Source organism: Ceraceosorus guamensis (assembly GCF_003144195.1).
Source record: "Ceraceosorus guamensis strain MCA 4658 unplaced genomic scaffold IE81scaffold_39, whole genome shotgun sequence".
NCBI lineage: Eukaryota > Fungi > Basidiomycota > Exobasidiomycetes > Ceraceosorales > Ceraceosoraceae > Ceraceosorus > Ceraceosorus guamensis.
Window position 1 is genome coordinate 157,354 of NW_020290034.1, and position 15,240 is coordinate 172,593.

At 55.8% G+C, this 15,240-nt stretch overlaps 5 protein-coding genes across 5 annotated transcripts; 3 read left to right on the forward strand and 2 right to left on the reverse strand.

Annotated features, from left to right (window-relative positions):
• The first annotated feature begins 594 nt into the window (after positions 1-594).
• Positions 595-5,022, forward strand: IE81DRAFT_324320 (hypothetical protein). The gene is given in 12 exon segments (XM_025514205.1): positions 595-895; positions 906-910; positions 923-1,041; positions 1,064-1,797; positions 1,868-2,137; positions 2,209-2,448; positions 2,508-2,903; positions 2,966-3,241; positions 3,311-3,931; positions 3,995-4,433; positions 4,497-4,561; positions 4,622-5,022. The coding sequence occupies 10 exon segments, from the start codon at positions 945-947 to the stop codon at positions 4,793-4,795; spliced, it is 3,312 nt and encodes a 1,103-aa protein (XP_025368851.1). The 5' UTR covers positions 595-895; positions 906-910; positions 923-944; the 3' UTR covers positions 4,796-5,022.
• A 163-nt stretch (positions 5,023-5,185) lies between these two features.
• Positions 5,186-7,773, reverse strand: IE81DRAFT_348144 (hypothetical protein; the record flags this gene model as incomplete). The annotated part of the gene is made up of 2 exons (XM_025516225.1): positions 5,186-5,275; positions 5,365-7,773. The coding sequence occupies 2 exons, from the start codon at positions 7,771-7,773 to the stop codon at positions 5,186-5,188; spliced, it is 2,499 nt and encodes an 832-aa protein (XP_025368852.1).
• A 1,502-nt stretch (positions 7,774-9,275) lies between these two features.
• Positions 9,276-10,001, forward strand: IE81DRAFT_291490 (hypothetical protein; the record flags this gene model as incomplete). Its single annotated transcript, XM_025511905.1, has 4 exons — positions 9,276-9,316; positions 9,433-9,532; positions 9,618-9,844; positions 9,938-10,001. Coding segments are annotated over 4 exons (432 nt in total), but the record flags the coding sequence as incomplete, so codon positions are not given.
• IE81DRAFT_324323 (putative SDH1-succinate dehydrogenase flavo protein precursor, mitochondrial) lies at positions 9,955-12,724 on the reverse strand. Its single transcript, XM_025514206.1, has 4 exons — positions 12,279-12,724; positions 12,042-12,199; positions 11,077-11,965; positions 9,955-11,004 (listed from the first exon to the last, which is right to left on the reverse strand). The coding sequence occupies exons 1-4, from the start codon at positions 12,482-12,484 to the stop codon at positions 10,284-10,286; spliced, it is 1,974 nt and encodes a 657-aa protein (XP_025368854.1). The 5' UTR covers positions 12,485-12,724; the 3' UTR covers positions 9,955-10,283.
• A 421-nt stretch (positions 12,725-13,145) lies between these two features.
• Positions 13,146-15,222, forward strand: IE81DRAFT_324324 (hypothetical protein). Its single transcript, XM_025514207.1, has 3 exons — positions 13,146-13,440; positions 13,745-13,977; positions 14,175-15,222. The coding sequence occupies exons 1-3, from the start codon at positions 13,369-13,371 to the stop codon at positions 14,830-14,832; spliced, it is 963 nt and encodes a 320-aa protein (XP_025368855.1). The 5' UTR covers positions 13,146-13,368; the 3' UTR covers positions 14,833-15,222.
• The last annotated feature ends 18 nt before the right edge of the window (positions 15,223-15,240 follow it).

Here is a 15,240-nt window from a genome sequence, read left to right on the forward strand (position 1 = left end):
TTCGCATCCCCGCGGCACTACGTCAGTTCGTCCCTGCAGGCATGCAACTCAAATCATGAGGTGGCGCTGCCTCGCGTCGGAGCTTGGGTCACCCGTGCAGCCGAGGTCTCACAGGTCGGTCCCCACCAATTTTATCAGTTGAAGGTCCCAACGCGCCGCGGCCTAGCACCGCGCTGTGGGCTGGGGCGAGGCTCTATCGTACGAGAACTTTGCGCCGCTCCATCGCGCGCTTCCCCGCCGTCTAAACCTGCGCTATACTGCGTATACGAAGAATGTTCCACGCAACCCCAAAACCGTTTGGCTCGAGCGCGTACGCGTGCGTGCCCTTTTCGCTTTGCCGTTCGCTCATCTCAACATTTGCTCATCATGACAGGTGACCCAACCTTTCATGCCGGAGGTGTCATACCGAGGCTTCGCCGTAGTTGGATGTCAAGCTTACAGCGTGACCAAACTTGTCGAGAGCTTTCCACAGCGTGATATTGAGATCTGAATTGCCGGCCGGAGAGGGATCCAGATCATTCTCGAGCGACAACGATTGATGATGGGAAAAGTGATTAGCTCCCCTGAATGCGACCATGCCCTCTCCGCGCGTGGCTTCACTTCGTCGCCGCCCACGCGACGCGTTGAGCTTTGCGCGCGAAGGCGCCTCCACTAGCTCATCAGCCCTTCACTGCTATACATGTCTGGCCTTCGTCGGGGTCTCAGGTTCGTGAGCGAGCTGACCGCCGATTGACCCGCAGTCATCATCTGACTACATTCTCATTCAGGCCCAATGCTCAGGGTAGAGCGCTCACCACTCTTTGGCAGCCTCCCTGTATCACAACCAGCAACACTCGATCGCATAAGGGCTCCTAGACATCAGCATACATCTCTCCAAAGGACACAGTGATTGGCCTTTGGTTCCGGCTGTTCGCTCTATCCAGACATCCTCTCGGTCTTCAAGCATGGCGGCGCCCAATGCAGGATCCGGGTCAAAAGCCTTCTATAAGCGTCCTGTCATCAAGGACTCAGATTCGAGCGATGACGAAAAACCTCTGGTGAGTTTAGGGGTTCATCGTCACAGGGCAAAAAGACCTTGAGACGCACTCACCTCGGACCATTTCGCTGCAGTCCAAGCGTCCCAAAGTAGTCACCTCGAATGGACAAAGACCCTCCATTGGCGCCTCGAAGGGTGCAAATGGCAAGCGTGGATCCCAGTCTTCCGATGACGACATCCCACTGGCTTCCAGCTCGACCTCTACCAAGCGGCCACTACCCGAATCTGACTCGGACTCTGACGCGCCTTTGGGTGGAAATTTCAAGCCCAAGCATCCTGCCCTGATCAAGGTAATCAAGCAGGAGAACGGCAGCAGTGCCCCATCAAGTCAGGCGTCATCTGCGAGTGAGCAGGGGGACGAGGATGATGATAATGACGACGAGGATGAGGACGATGTCGGTGAAGAAGATGAGGAGGAGGAGGAGGAGGAGGAAGACGACGACGACGACGATGATGGCGCATCGGCGAGCTCGCAAAAGACGTCTAAACGTGGCAAGAGCTCTCAGAAAGGACCAGAGGGCAAAGGCGCCAAAAAGTGGTCCAGGCTTTATCACACAGGCCCGCGCTTCCCGCCACCTTACGAGCCCCTACCTTCGCACATTAAGCTCAAATATGATGGGCGACCTGTCGGGCTCAAGCCAGCTGCGGAAGAAGCTGCCTTCTTCTATGCTGTCAAGCTTGAAACGCAGCATGCTCGCGACGCAGTCTTCAATAAGAACTTTTTCGCTGATTTTTGCAAGCTTCTCAAACAGCATCCGCCGGTCAGTACGTCGCGCCTGTCTGTCGAATTTGATTGCGCTGCTTACATGTGAGCTGGCAACTTTCTCATAGACTGATGGGACGCATATCAAGAGCTTCGACAAGCTGGATTTCAGAGACATGTACGAGCACTGGAGAGGTATCAAGGATGCGGAAGCTGATGCTAAAAAGAACAAGGCGCCTTCAGAGCGCAAGATGGAGCTGGAGGCAAAGAAGGCAGCAGAGGCGGTCATGAAGACGTGTGTGGTGGATGGCGTTGAGCAGCGCGTTGGCAATGTCATGGTCGAGCCGCCCGCATTGTTCCTTGGCCGCGGCGAGCACCCAAAGAAAGGGCGCATCAAGGTGAGTGTGCTGCCTGAATGCATTTGTTCTGGGGGGCGACCTTGCTGACGAGGTTTGTCACCCTGCAACAGCAACGTGTCTTGCCCGAGCAGATCACCATCAATCACACATTGAAGGATCCAGCGCACCCGCCCCCTTCTCCTCCCGCAGGACACAAATGGAAGGCAGTCAAAGAGGACAAGAAATCCACCTGGCTTGCTTTTTGGAAGGAGAATATCAACGGGCAGTACAAGTACATGTACCTGGACGCTGCCAGCAAGTTCAAGAGCAATTCTGATAGGGACAAGTTTGAAAAGGCCCGGGCACTCGATGTGAGTCCGCAGTGGCATGATCGTGTCGAGCCTCGCTCACACGACTTTGTGGCCTACAGAAATGCATCGTGAAGCTCAGGCGGCAGATCGATCAGCGACTCACTTCTAAGCAAAGGTTCGAGCGGCAGCTTGGCACTGTCGTCTGGCTCATCGATAACTACAGTCTTCGTGCTGGTAATGAGAAAGGCGAAGACGAGGCGGCTACTTATGGAGTGTGCTCACTGCTGGTCGAGCATGTGAAAGGCCTGCAAGAAGGAGTCGATCTGCCAGATGGCACCTCCACCTCTCAAGTCAAGCTCGAATTCCTGGGCAAAGACTCCATGGCTTTCAAGGAGACGTTGACCGTACCGACGCGCATCTTTAAGAATTTCAAGATGTTCACGCAATCGACCAGGTTGCAAAACGGCGAGGTCGGGCTGAAAGCGGCTTCGGATGAGATCTTCGACAAAGTCGACGTGAGTGCCCTGGTTGACTGCGTCAAAGCAAAGAGACTGACCCGCATTCGCGCTCGCGACAGCCCTCTGCTGTCAACAAATTCCTTCAGAACGAGTCGAATGGAGGAATGAAGGGCCTGTCTGCCAAGGTCTTTCGTACCTACAACGCATCCACAACCTTCCAAGGCCTGCTGGATCAGACTGCTGAAAATTTGAAGGAAGCTGGACTTCAGGCGAACCCGCAAACCTTGCGCGATCAGTACAACACCGCCAACCGCTTGGTTGCCATTCTGTGCAACCATCAGAAGACGGTCAATCCTGTCATGAGTGAGAAGACGGCAGCTCGCCATGAGGAGAAGGTGAGTTGGTAGATCATGTCGGCCAATCCGTGTGGGCCAACTGACTGAGGTCGCATTGTTGTGTGAAAGATGATCGGTGTGCGGTACGATCGCTTCAAGGAACGCCAAAAACTTTTGACGTGGGGTACCGCAGCCGAGATCAAGAAAGCTTTCCCTGCCAGCGACAATCCTTGGGCCAAGAAGTTGAAGACCATTCTAGAGGCCGTCGACATCACCACTGAGCAAATTAAAGAGCACGAGGAACGCATCTTCACTGCGAAAAAGGACAGGCTGCAAGCTAATTTCCACCGCGCTGAGCTGGAAAGGGAATTTCAGGCCAAGCTGAAAAGAGAGGGTAAAAGCGAAGCTGAGGCAGCTGCAGCGACCGCCGAAAAGAACAAGAAGGCAAAGGGCCGCAAGAGCAAGAAGCAAGATGACTCGGAAGACGAGGATGACAAGGCCAATTACGGCAAATTCAAGACGCAAGCAGAGGTTGATGCTGAGAAGCGTAGTCTCGACGCAGAGCTGAAAGAGCTGTCTAGGGAAAGATCCAAGAACAAGAGTCGACTGCCTGCCGATAAGATCAACGTCGCCTCTGTGGCCAAAAAGATCTTGGCAAAGGTCGCACAAGCTGAAAAGCTAGAGGCTGATTTCGCGACACGCAACAAGACCTCTGACGTCTCCCTAGGCACGTCCAAGTTGAACTACATTGTAAGTAGGACGCAAGTCTAGACATGAAAGCACACCGGCTGACTTGAGACCGAGGCGCTTCAGGATCCCCGGATCACTGTTGCTTGGCTCAAGAAGTGGGACGCCATTCTTGTCAAACGGGACGGAGATCCCAAAGCGATTAAGAAGGGTGCAGCCTCTCCGAGCAAGAAGGGTGGTCGCGGCAGTGCGAAGGCGAAGAAGGAAGAGAGCGACGATGAAGACGTCAAGCCCGCTAAGAAGGCCAAGGGTGCAGCTGCGGCCAAGGGCAAGCCGAAAGGCAAGGCGTTGAAGAAAGAGAATGACGACGATGATGATGATGACAAGAAGCCCAAAAAGGAGGCAGAGAAGATGGAGCTGGATCTCAGAATCATGTCGATAAGCAACTACTTTCCGCAGACCATGCTCAAAAAATTCCGTTGGGCACAATTCGACGACGATGGTTCCGAGCTTCCGGCCAGCTGGACCTTTGTGGAAAACGCGCCGCTCAAGATTCGCACGAATAGTGAGTGCGCACGCGGATGTTTGTTCGGAATCAGCTGACAGGCTCTCCTTTATCGGTGTGTAGTGTCGAGCGCCAACCGCGACGGCGATGATGCAGCAGACTCGGCAGATGGAGCGCTCGCTGCAAAGGTATCCGCACAGACGTCTGCCGCCCGAGCCAGAGGTGCTAGCAATGGCAGCGCCGCAAAGACTGCTTCTGCTAAAGCAGCGCCGCGCCCTCGAACCGTTTCTGCTTCGAAACCTCAGGTGGACAGCGACTCTGACGACGACGCTCCTCTAGCCGCAAAGTCTGCTACCAAGGCCAACACTTTACGCGACGATGATAGCAGCGACGATGATGCGCCGCTCGTCGCTCGTCGATGATTGGGTTCTTTCCTGCACAGCTTTCATTGGAACCCTTCAGGCTCGACGCATGGTATTCCAACGTCCCCTTCTCGTCCTTCCCCTGCTTGTCCCATGCAATGAACGCCCCAGCACTGTCGACTCCGCCACATCACCCACCACTGTTTTTCACGCCAAAAAGATCCCCTCGCTCGACACAATTCATATTATGGAGCAAAGATCAGGAAACGTGTGGAAATTGATCCAGTATTCAGATGCCGCCGGCTGACAATAGCGAAGCGCCAATCGTGGCGTAAGTTCAAACATTGAGGTAACGACAGAGCGTGAGCAAAGGGGGCGATGGGTGACCTACTTTTCGCGCATAGCTTGGGATGTGACGGACGCAATGCGCACGCATTCTCTTGGTGCCTTTCAGATAACAAACTCTGACTCTAATTGGAAGCGATCCAGCTCCTCCATCTCTCGGATCCTCCTCTTGCGAGTTCGGGTTCTAGATGTGTCCTGCAGTGCGAGGCCGCGAGCGCACCAAAATGAGCTTCTTTTCCCGTGACGCGAGTGTCCGCAACGCGTTACGACCGTTTGCAACTTACTTGATGTTCGCCTCCTGCTCGATCGGACGCAGGTGCAGAGGCGTCACGAACGTCACGACGAGCCGAACCTTCTTGGCCTCGCCTGACTCGTCGTCCCTTGGCGGGGGATCGAGAAGATGCACGCGTGCCGACTGATGAAGACTCTTCTTGACCCTTCTTCTGCTTCTTGCCAGACTGGACTTTTCCTGCTGCAGTTGTCGATGCCTTGCGCCTCCTTTTCGAAATCTGGACATCAGAGTCTTGGCCGCTGAGCTCAGGCGCCTCGCTTTCACTTTGGTTTTCGACAAGATCGACTTTGCGTCGTGTGGACTTTGCATCCTTCTTCGTCGCTCGAGTACGGCTTCTCGAATTTGTACGAGTGGAGGCTTTGGCGCCCGGGCCTTTGCGCTTCGTAGCGCCGCCTAGGCTAGATCGGGCTGTGCGCTTCTGCAAGCCTTTCCCAGCTCTAGGTAAAAGTCTCACCAGATCATCCAATGTCATACGATCCGATTCTTCTGGTTCCGAACCAGTCTCGCTGTCCGCGTCTTTGATCGAGCTACTCGAGGTTGATGAAAAGGCGATCACTTCATCTCGCGCGCTCGGCAGCGAACTCTTCTTGGAGATTGTTGCAGACCCTTCCGATGAACTTGCGAGCGAGTATTCAAGAGCTTTGGAAGTAGCTACTTTTCGTCTAGTAGATCTGCGAATGGGAGCTAGCTCTGCAGTAATCTCTGCCTCTTCCTCGCCGCCATATTCCATCGACTGCTCGCCAATGAATGCCCTGCGCGTGGTCGTGTTCTGAAGCAGGGTTGTGGAAGCGTCAGGCAGCGAAGATTCCGAGGAGCCGATGGAGTTGCTTGCGGAGAATGCACGTCGAGCTCGCTGCGCTCGCTCCAGCTGGCTCGAGCTTGCACTTCCATCCCGAGTCTCCTGCTTCCTTGCATCCTCTGCGCCTGTCTTGCTGGTCTGCTCAGAGGATGCATTATCAATCTCGTTCGCCTCCTGCGTTTCCTTCCCGGACGCCAGTCTTGCTTCAGCTCTCCTTGCTTTGAGGTTATCTTCAGCCTGTTCGAAACCAAATGGATCGTCCAGGTCGATGGACTCATCTTCGAGCCTTACTATAGGCGGCGCCTCCACCTTGACCTGCCCAGCTCGTGGATGTTTGCTGATAGTACCTTTCGATAAAGGTTCCGATCTGATCTGTCCCTCGAGAGAACGGGCCGCATCGCTGGAAGGAATGCTAGGTTTGCCTCGAGAGGCTCGCAAAGCACCTCTAGACGATGGGGACGCAAACATTCGAGCCACCTTTTCCTTTGTCGAGCTAGCTTCAGGTCTTTCCCTTCTGAGCTTGTCGAATGCACCTTCGCTGTCGTTTGCAGGAACGAGGGGAGATCTGACCGTGGTCCTGCGGCTCGGATCAAAGTTCTTGAATGTCGCTTTGTTTGGCAAAGCTAGACGAGAAAGCTGCGCGTGCGAGCTCAAATCCGCCGGTCTGGCTGGTCGATCAGCTATGACTCCGAGATTGAGACCCTCCCTCTCGCCTTCAGAGTCTCGAGAGCCGTTCGAGCGGCCAGACGACCGCGAGCCGAGCCTGTGCGCGTCGAGTATGGACGAAGTACTCAGACGTGGCTGTCTTTCATCATCTAAAGGGAGCGCGACAAGCGGAGTTCGGACCCTCGCATCTTGCCTGGCCCGCTGCTCAGAAGTTCGAGCAGCAATGGGCGTCGAATGCTGCTGCTCTTCCATCTTCCCAAAAGAGGAGGAAGCGTTCGAACCCGAATTTTCTTGGTCTTGAGTCAGATGCCAGCCCTTTGCTTTGCCCTTCTGAGAGACCTGAGCGAGTGGTACATTCTCCTTGTCCGAGGTAGAATGCGCGCTCGACCCGTCTGAAGAGGTGGACAAGACCACTCTCATCGTGTCCTCTCCTTCCGCCTCTTCTTGCTGACGGTGCGACTCATGATCCCCTGCACGCTCCCCCGCCTGCTCGTTCACTTGAGACACCAAAGTCTTACCAGACGCTGCCCTCTTCGCCTTTTGTCTCAGCCTTTCGGCTACCTTGGCCTGCCGTGACTCCCTCGTGATGCTTGTCGAGGACGGCGCACCATGTCCCTCTTTGGTTGCAATTGGTGACGCTGTTCGAGCCCTGGACGTCGAGCTGCCATCCGGCTTGGTGGATGCAGATGCGCGATCATCTTTCCGGTCAACCTCCGAGTCTACCGGCCTGAGGGCTTTGGGTACTCTTTGCCTTTCTGTGCTGATCGCGCGCGTCGCAACTGCAGCTCTTCCAGACCGCGTGCGCCTAGGGGAGCTGGACGTGACCGTCAGCTCAGGAAGCGTTCCGGGACCCCGCGGGAGAGCGCTGCGTGCATGTGATGGTATTACGCCTTCTTTCACCTCTGACCTCTTGGAGACCTCTGTAATGGTCGCCATGCTGCTGCTCTGCGTGTTCGTTCGGCGGGTGCTGGGACCTTGAATGTCCACCAGCACGCGGGCCTTGCCACTGCGTGCTGCAGGCATCGACGCGTTGCGTTGCTGAGCGTTGAAGATGATGACCGGTTGAGAGGCGGACGCGAAAGAAGCCTTGGACCACAAGGTGTTCCCACTTGGCTCCTCTTGATACTTGATCGGTTCGCTTCACTTGTCGAGGTTGATTGCTTGCATATATGCTGACCTGTGCGTGGTGTGCCTCTGATGTGGATTTGCGGCATGGAGAGACGGACGCGCGTGCACGACGATCAGGTGTTGCATTTTGATTTCCATTTCTCGAGAGGCGCGCGTAGCGCGTTGGAAAGGCGCGGATGATGTGGTCCACGTGATCATCAATCTGAGTGCGCCTTCACGTACGCTCCACATCTTGCATCTCATGTGCCAGTGTCGCTTTGATACGAGCACTGTCCGATCCACCTCCCGTCTTCTCCACCACGCTGCACGCCCGAGCCGTTTCTACACTACCAGCATCACTCAAAGGACGGCAGGCACGACGCATGCGTGTTTGAGCATGGCAGACTCGTCTTCATACCCACGTGAGCAGCGCGGCCCTCAAGATGGGAGTGGAAGAGAAGCCGAGCTGCGAGCCGCTTTGAAAGCTTCGAGAAGCAGCCGCTCAGAAGGAGATCGACTCGGTAGTGGAGCAGATGTACACAGACATGACGGCTCCATACGTGGAAGTCAAAGACGTCACCGCTCACGATCTCGAAGCAGAAGCCGGGGCGATTCGCGCGAGCAGGAGCGGAATCATGACCGAAGAGATCGTTCGAGACGAGATCGGCATGCGGATGACCGAAGCGGGCGTGAAGAGGAAAGGCGTCGTCACGAAAGGCATCGAGATGATAGAGACAGGCACACCGAGCGGGAGAGCAGAGGAGCGGGGTCGGACGATCCAAGAGAGCGAGAAAGCCGACGGCGACGCGATGAGTCCGATCGACACTCCCGTCACCGCAAGAGGAGACACCATTCGCAGTCGCGTTCGCGGTCTCGCTCGCCCACAAACACCAGAAAGCATCGCAGTCCTAGTAACGATTCGCGAAGCTCGGACAATGGCTCTTCCGCCTCCGAGTCGTCACGATCTAGGAGAGGAGGAGGGCACAAGAGTCGCGATCACGGTAATAGAGATGAGCGAGAGCGGAGGGAGCGAAGAGATAGAAGGCGAAGGAAAGAAGAGAAGAAGGAGAGAAGGGAGAGGAAAGAGAAGAAGAAGCGCAAGAAGGAGGTGAGCTCACACACTTCGGCTGGCAATCAGCACTGCACCATTTCTGACTTTCTTTGCTTCCCGCCGTCGGCTTCTAAGGCAGCGAAATCAGGCGAAGTCATTGAGTGGGGCAAGCATGGGATCATCTCTGAAACAGAGTGAGATCTGCTTCGTATCAGCGGGTGCTGGAACCTGCTCCTGACTGTGATGTCCCTTTCGCAGCGTAATTGGTCGACTCACCGGCGAATACCGGCAGTGGCTGGTCGAAGAAAGGCATATCAACCCGTGAGTCTAAGCTTCTGTACAAGCAGCACTCAAGGCCTTCCCCATCAAGAAGCGCGTGCCCCATACTGACCGCACTGACCGCACGTCACACCGCATCGCTTCCTGACAAATGACAGGGAAACAATCTCAAAGCCAGTGGAAAAGAAAGAAATTGCTCGGTTCATCGAATCCTACAACACCGCGACCATGCCAGATCCCAAGTATTACGATCTCGAGGTGCGTACGATGTCTACATGCATTGCCCACGCAGTCTCGTAGTTCCATCGACTTCACTCATCTTGTCGATCCTGCTTCGATACAGAAACACGAACGACACATGTCCATGATACGTTCGGGCGAAACGCTGCCAGTCGGAGGCTACGACTTTCTCTCGGACGAAAAGGCGGCCTCGGCATCAGCAGCAGCTCGCAGGAAGGAGGAAGAAGCAAAGAGAAATACGGGCAGGGATGCGTGGCAAAGCAAGGAACAGCTGGAAGAGCTGCGACGGATTCAGAATGAACGAATCCAGGCGGGAAAGATGAAACAGCTGTGAGTCTTGTACAGCAACTCGGCAGGCAAACGCGATGTGGGCTTCCTCGCATTCCGCACGTCTCGCTGACGTTTGCATCCTGCTGCTCTTAGCGGCTTGGAAACGTCGGCAAATATGGGCGTGCGCATGGAAGGTCGTCTGCCTGGCCGTAAATGATCACAATCACCCATAGCAGCAATTCATATCAGTCTACATTGGGCAACGTATGTTGCATACCCTTCTAATGGCCGGAGCACGCGCGCTCGATACTTCGAACAATGACGAAATGCAAATTCACAGATCGAATGCGTAGCGTGGTGAGGTCAAAGACAGGTAAATGTAAGGGTCGATGGGAGGAGAGGGCGTGCCCAGGATTGGCTGTCCCCGAAAGCGTCTATGGCGAAATGCGCATGCGACGGAACCCATGAAACCTTTTGAGGGTGCGCTGCAACGATGGGCTTAGTAGCTTCGCTTGAAAGGCGGCACAGCTTTGCACTCGTTCTCATCCAGGGTGGTGCTGACAACCTCACGGTAGTTCAGCCTAACGTTGTCATCCGCATCGGCCTGCCAAGACAGACTGTGCTTCATCCAGTTGACATCGTCTCTCTCCTCAAAGTCCATTCTAGCGTGGGCACCACGACTCTCCTTACGAGCAGCAGCGGAAACGACCGTTTGCTCTGCGCAAGTGAGCATGTTTTGCAGTTCCAGACCTTCGACCAAGTCAGTGTTCCAGATCATGCTCCTGTCCGAAACCTTGATGTCGTGCCACTTCTTGTGAGCGTCCCTCATCTTTCTCACTCCCTCGTCGAGGCTGCCTTGCTCACGGAAGACGGCAGCGTCGCTCTGCATCGTCTTTTGCATCTCCAATCGCAAGTTGGCAACTGGAAGCTTGCCGTTCGAGTTTCTCACCCAGTCGAGATTGTTGATGGAGAAAGCTCCAGTGTTCTCGGCCAAAGGCTTGTGAGGCTTGCCGGGTTGCAAATTCTCTTTGATATGGTTGGCGCAAGCTCTGCCAAAGACGACAATGTCGAGCAAAGAGTTGGCACCGAGACGGTTCGCGCCGTGAACGGACACGCAAGCGGCCTCTCCTGCAGCGTAAAGGCCAGGGACCACCTCGTCCTTTCCATCAGCGGTTTGACGAAGGACCTCTCCGGTGTACTTGGTAGGAATGCCACCCATGCTATACAGAGAGACAATTTGGACTGATCAGCCTTGTATGGCATGCCGCTTGTGCTGCACGTCAGGTACTCACTTGTAGTGCACAGTCGGCAGCACGGGAATGGGCTCCTTCGTCACATCGACACCTGCGAAAATGCTGGCCGTCTCACTGATACCGGGCAGACGCTCGTGGAGGACTTCAGGTGGCAGGTGAGAGAGTTGGAGGTAGATGTGGTCCTTGTCGGGTCCAACACCACGGCCCTCGCGAATCTCGATGGTCATGGAGCGAGACACGACATCACGAGAGGCCAGGTCCTTTGCTGTTGGCGCGTAACGCTCCATGAAGCGTTCACCTTCCGAATTGAGCAAGTAGCCTCCCTCTCCACGGGAGCCTTCCGTGATCAAGCACCCAGCGCCATAAATTCCGGTAGGGTGGAATTGGACGAACTCAAGATCTTGGAGAGGCAGACCAGCGCGGGACACCATGGCCATACCATCACCTGTGCAAGTGTGGGCGGAGGTGGCAGAGAAGTACGCCTTTCCGTAACCGCCCGTCGCAAGGACAGTCTTGTGCGAGCGGAAGCGGTGCAGGGTACCATCCTCCATGTTGAGGGCCAGAACACCAACGCATTCGCCCTCCTCGTTCATGATGAGGTCAAGGGCAAAGTATTCGATAAAGAAGTTGGTGTTGTGGCGCAAAGACTGTCCATAAAGGGTGTGAAGCATGGCGTGCCCGGTTCGATCAGCAGCAGCAGCGCATCTGTATGCTTGACCACCCTTGCCGAATTTGAGAGATTGACCACCAAAGGCACGCTGGTAAATTTTGCCCTCCTTGGTACGAGAGAATGGAAGACCGTAGTTCTCGAGCTCGATGACGGTTCGTGGCGCTTCGCGACACATGTAGTGGATAGCATCTTGATCACCCAGCCAGTCACTGCCCTTGACAGTGTCATACATGTGCCACCTCCAATCATCCTCCGTCACTGCGTGCAGATCAGAGTTCTCCCATCAGAACAGAGGCTGTCATAGGTGAGCCTGCGTGCTTGCTTGCCAACTCACTGTTGCCGAGAGCAGCGTTAATACCACCCTGCGCTGCGACTGTATGTGATCGAGTGGGGAACAATTTGGTGATGCAAGCAGTGTTGAGACCGCCCTCTGCGAGACCGAAAGCAGCACGCAGACCGGATCCACCAGCTCCAACAACAATGGCATCGTACCTGTGGGATGTTCCAAGACTTCAGCGCGGACGCACAAGGCCAAGCGAACTCTCGTAGCACCGAAACTCGCGAGACTCACTCGTGGTCAATGACGGGATAGCCCTTGGCAGCATCGAGAGGAGTAGCAGCCTCCTTGGCGCGCAAAGGAGAGCTAGCAATGATCTTGCTGGCAGAAGCCGTAGCGGAGAAAAATCTGGGCCTGGAAGCAGCCGCAAGAGAGCTGCTGCTGCTGGCCGAAGCCGCAGCCGTCGCTGAGCGAATGAGAGAGCGTGCTGGGAGGATCATCTTGCCTTGTGCCGCTTGTCGTGTGGTGTGCGTACGAATGGAGTGGTCGTCGCTTGATTTAGTGTTTGGCACAAGGCAGGCAGGCAGGCAGGCCACTTGAAGATAGAGCTCGACTCGATGCTTGAAGCAGCGCCTAAGCGTGCGCCCTTCTGTACCGTCGTTGCTACGCAGTCTCGACTCTCGACTCTTCAAGACGCAAGTGCCTCGCGGTGCGGGGAACCTGCTTTCATCCCTGGCGCGTCTGCTTAGGCAAGCCATTCGCCGTGCGCGCGCGCGGCCACGGCTTCGTTGCGCTCAAAAACGTTGAGCCGAGAGATCCGCCGCCGCGTGAGGCGCACGGCCTGGGCCGGGTGTTCGTCAGCAACCGCTTCTCATTCGCTAGCCGCGTCTAGAAGCGCGTCGCAGCGCGATATAGGGCGCGGTAGGCATGCAGCAAGCAGTGCAGGCAGCGGGCGCGTCCGCGCCCGCGCCATCGCCAGAAGCAGCGCACGTGGCAATTTGAATCGCGAATGGATTTGACATCCGAGCCTTCCAGCTCGTTGAGCTCGGAGGCGTGTGCTGCAAGCCTAGCACCGGGGCGGGCAGGCACGCACAATCCTGGCGCGCGAGCTTCTCAGAAGTCACGGCAGCAGCAGCAGCAGCAGCAGCAGCAGGAGGTGCGGCTTGGTCGACGCTCACTCGTCGGCTTGCTAGCGGGTTCTTTACTACTTTCTTGCTAATCAATGTCTCCCTCATAACCACACAGCTGCTGCTTCAACCACCGAGAGGCAGACGCCACGAAGCTGAAGAAGTGTCTTGACTTCATAGAGCACCTCTCGACCCCCCGTCTTCTCTGCTGGTCTACCACATCACGCTTCTCACTGCATCACTTCGACCCGCACACCATGGCTTCGCTCTTCTCTGCGCCCGCGACCAGCGCTCTGAGAGCTGCTGCGCGTAGGCAGGCCCCCTTTGCGGTAAGTGAGCCTTGAAAGCTACCTCGCATGGTCATGTCCTGGGTACTGCTCTCACGAGTTCGTGCGCGAAGCCGCCCTGTCTTGGGGGTACGGACTTCGCGTACAAATGCGTTTGCTTGGTTGTGGGGTTGAATGATCGTCTGTGGTGGTAGCAGTAGCGCTAACCCTACACGTCAAGACGACACCAAGAGCATTCACTGCGTCAAGCAGCGAGAAGGACTGGGCACAATGGCTCTTCGAACACTTTTGTGACATGTGCTGCCGCCGATCTCCAGAGGCTTACGAAGCTCATCCCTCCTTCTAGGCACGATCCGCTTCGACTTCCGCCTCGGGCGCTCAACCCTTCTTGACATCTCGTCTGGCAGCTTATGGAGCTACCGGAGCAGCTGTCGGAACAGTGGCGTGGTACGCTCAGGTCTTTGGTGGTGGAATTCCCGGTATCGGCGAGATGTCGGCCAACATGATCGACGAAGGTCTTCACCCGCCTGCTTACCCGTGGAGCCACAAGGGCGTGTTTGAGACTTTTGATCACTCCAGGTGAGCTTCGAGCGCTGTCGCTGCCGGTGCTGCTACGGAGTTGGTCGGATTGGATTTGCAGCCAGCCATGACTCGGCGAGGCTGGCAGTGAAGCCTGGTCCGCCATTGCCCATGTTGCTTTCCCGGATGCTGTTGCCAGCATGCTCTCGTGAGCCGCGCGCTAAGACTGCAGCCCTCCGCCCTTTGCCGCCCTTTAGCATTCGCCGCGGTTACCAGGTATACCGTGAGGTTTGCTCTTCGTGCCACTCGCTTGACCGCATCAACTGGCGAAACCTGGTTGGCGTCTCTCACACCGTCGATGAGGTAAAGGCGATGGCTGAAGAGGTCGAGTACGAGGGAGAGCCCAACGACGAAGGAGAAATCGGTATGAGGCCAGGAAAGTTGGCCGACCCCATGCCAGCACCCTACCCCAACGAGGAAGCTGCGCGAGCGGGAAACAACGGAGGTCTGCCTCCTGATCTCAGCTTGATCACCAAGGCTCGTCACGGTGGTGCAGACTACGTCTTTGCTCTTTTGACCGGTTACGTCGACCCTCCTGCAGGCTTTGACGTTCCCGAGGGTCTCAACTTCAACCCTTACTTTCCGGGTACAAAGATTGCCATGGCGCGAGTGCTGTATGACGGTCTGGTAGAGTACGAGGATGGCACACCTGCAACGACTACCCAGATGGCAAAGGATGTCGTAACTTTCCTCAACTGGTCATCCGAACCCGAACACGACGAGAGAAAGAGGATGGGAGCTCAAGCCGTGACAATCTTGACCGTCCTCTTTGCCATGTCCATCTGGGTGAAGAGGTTCAAGTGGGCAGGCATCAAGAACCGCAAACTCCACTATACTCCTCCTTCCGGCCACTAGATTTACACCTCGCCTTTGTACGCTAGGAACGAAGCGATTCGTCCTTTGCGTCTTTGTAGGGAGAGGAGCTGGGCAGTCTGCTGAGCGAAGAATCAATTGCGCCTCTGGAGAGACCCTCAAGAGCCGAGCAATTGAACCATGCTTTCTCGTTCTACCCCTCATCCTCTACGCCCTGAACCATGTCTCGCACATGTCCGCCCACACGTCATCTGTATCCGCATCGTGAGAGCAAGTTTCACACTGGCTCAATTCAATCCAAAAAATTCTCTTCGTCTTGCAACATGGTCGCACGCTCTTCACGTACTTTTGCCGTTGTGCGCGTGCGTGCGTGCGTGCGTGCGTGCGTGCTTGCTCCAGCGCTATACGCACAAGCATTCACGCAGGGGGCCCTACACGCGTAAGAAAAGT

Excerpts from the sequence above, each read along its gene's own strand:
- IE81DRAFT_324320 (XM_025514205.1), top strand. The coding sequence starts at position 945 with ATGGCGGCGCCCAATGCAGGATCCGGGTCAAAAGCCTTCTATAAGCGT. Across the intron at positions 3,242-3,310 it reads CAGCTCGCCATGAGGAGAAG|ATGATCGGTGTGCGGTACGA; the intron begins GTGAGTTGGTAG and ends GTTGTGTGAAAG. Across the intron at positions 4,562-4,621 it reads ATGGAGCGCTCGCTGCAAAG|ACTGCTTCTGCTAAAGCAGC; the intron begins GTATCCGCACAG and ends AGCGCCGCAAAG.
- IE81DRAFT_324323 (XM_025514206.1), bottom strand. The coding sequence starts at position 12,484 with ATGATCCTCCCAGCACGCTCTCTCATTCGCTCAGCGACGGCTGCGGCT. Across the intron at positions 12,200-12,278 it reads TATCCCGTCATTGACCACGA|GTACGATGCCATTGTTGTTG; the intron begins GTGAGTCTCGCG and ends AACATCCCACAG. Across the intron at positions 11,966-12,041 it reads TAACGCTGCTCTCGGCAACA|TGACGGAGGATGATTGGAGG; the intron begins GTGAGTTGGCAA and ends ATCTGCACGCAG.
- IE81DRAFT_324324 (XM_025514207.1), top strand. The coding sequence starts at position 13,369 with ATGGCTTCGCTCTTCTCTGCGCCCGCGACCAGCGCTCTGAGAGCTGCT. Across the intron at positions 13,441-13,744 it reads GTAGGCAGGCCCCCTTTGCG|GCACGATCCGCTTCGACTTC; the intron begins GTAAGTGAGCCT and ends CCCTCCTTCTAG. Across the intron at positions 13,978-14,174 it reads GAGACTTTTGATCACTCCAG|CATTCGCCGCGGTTACCAGG; the intron begins GTGAGCTTCGAG and ends GCCGCCCTTTAG.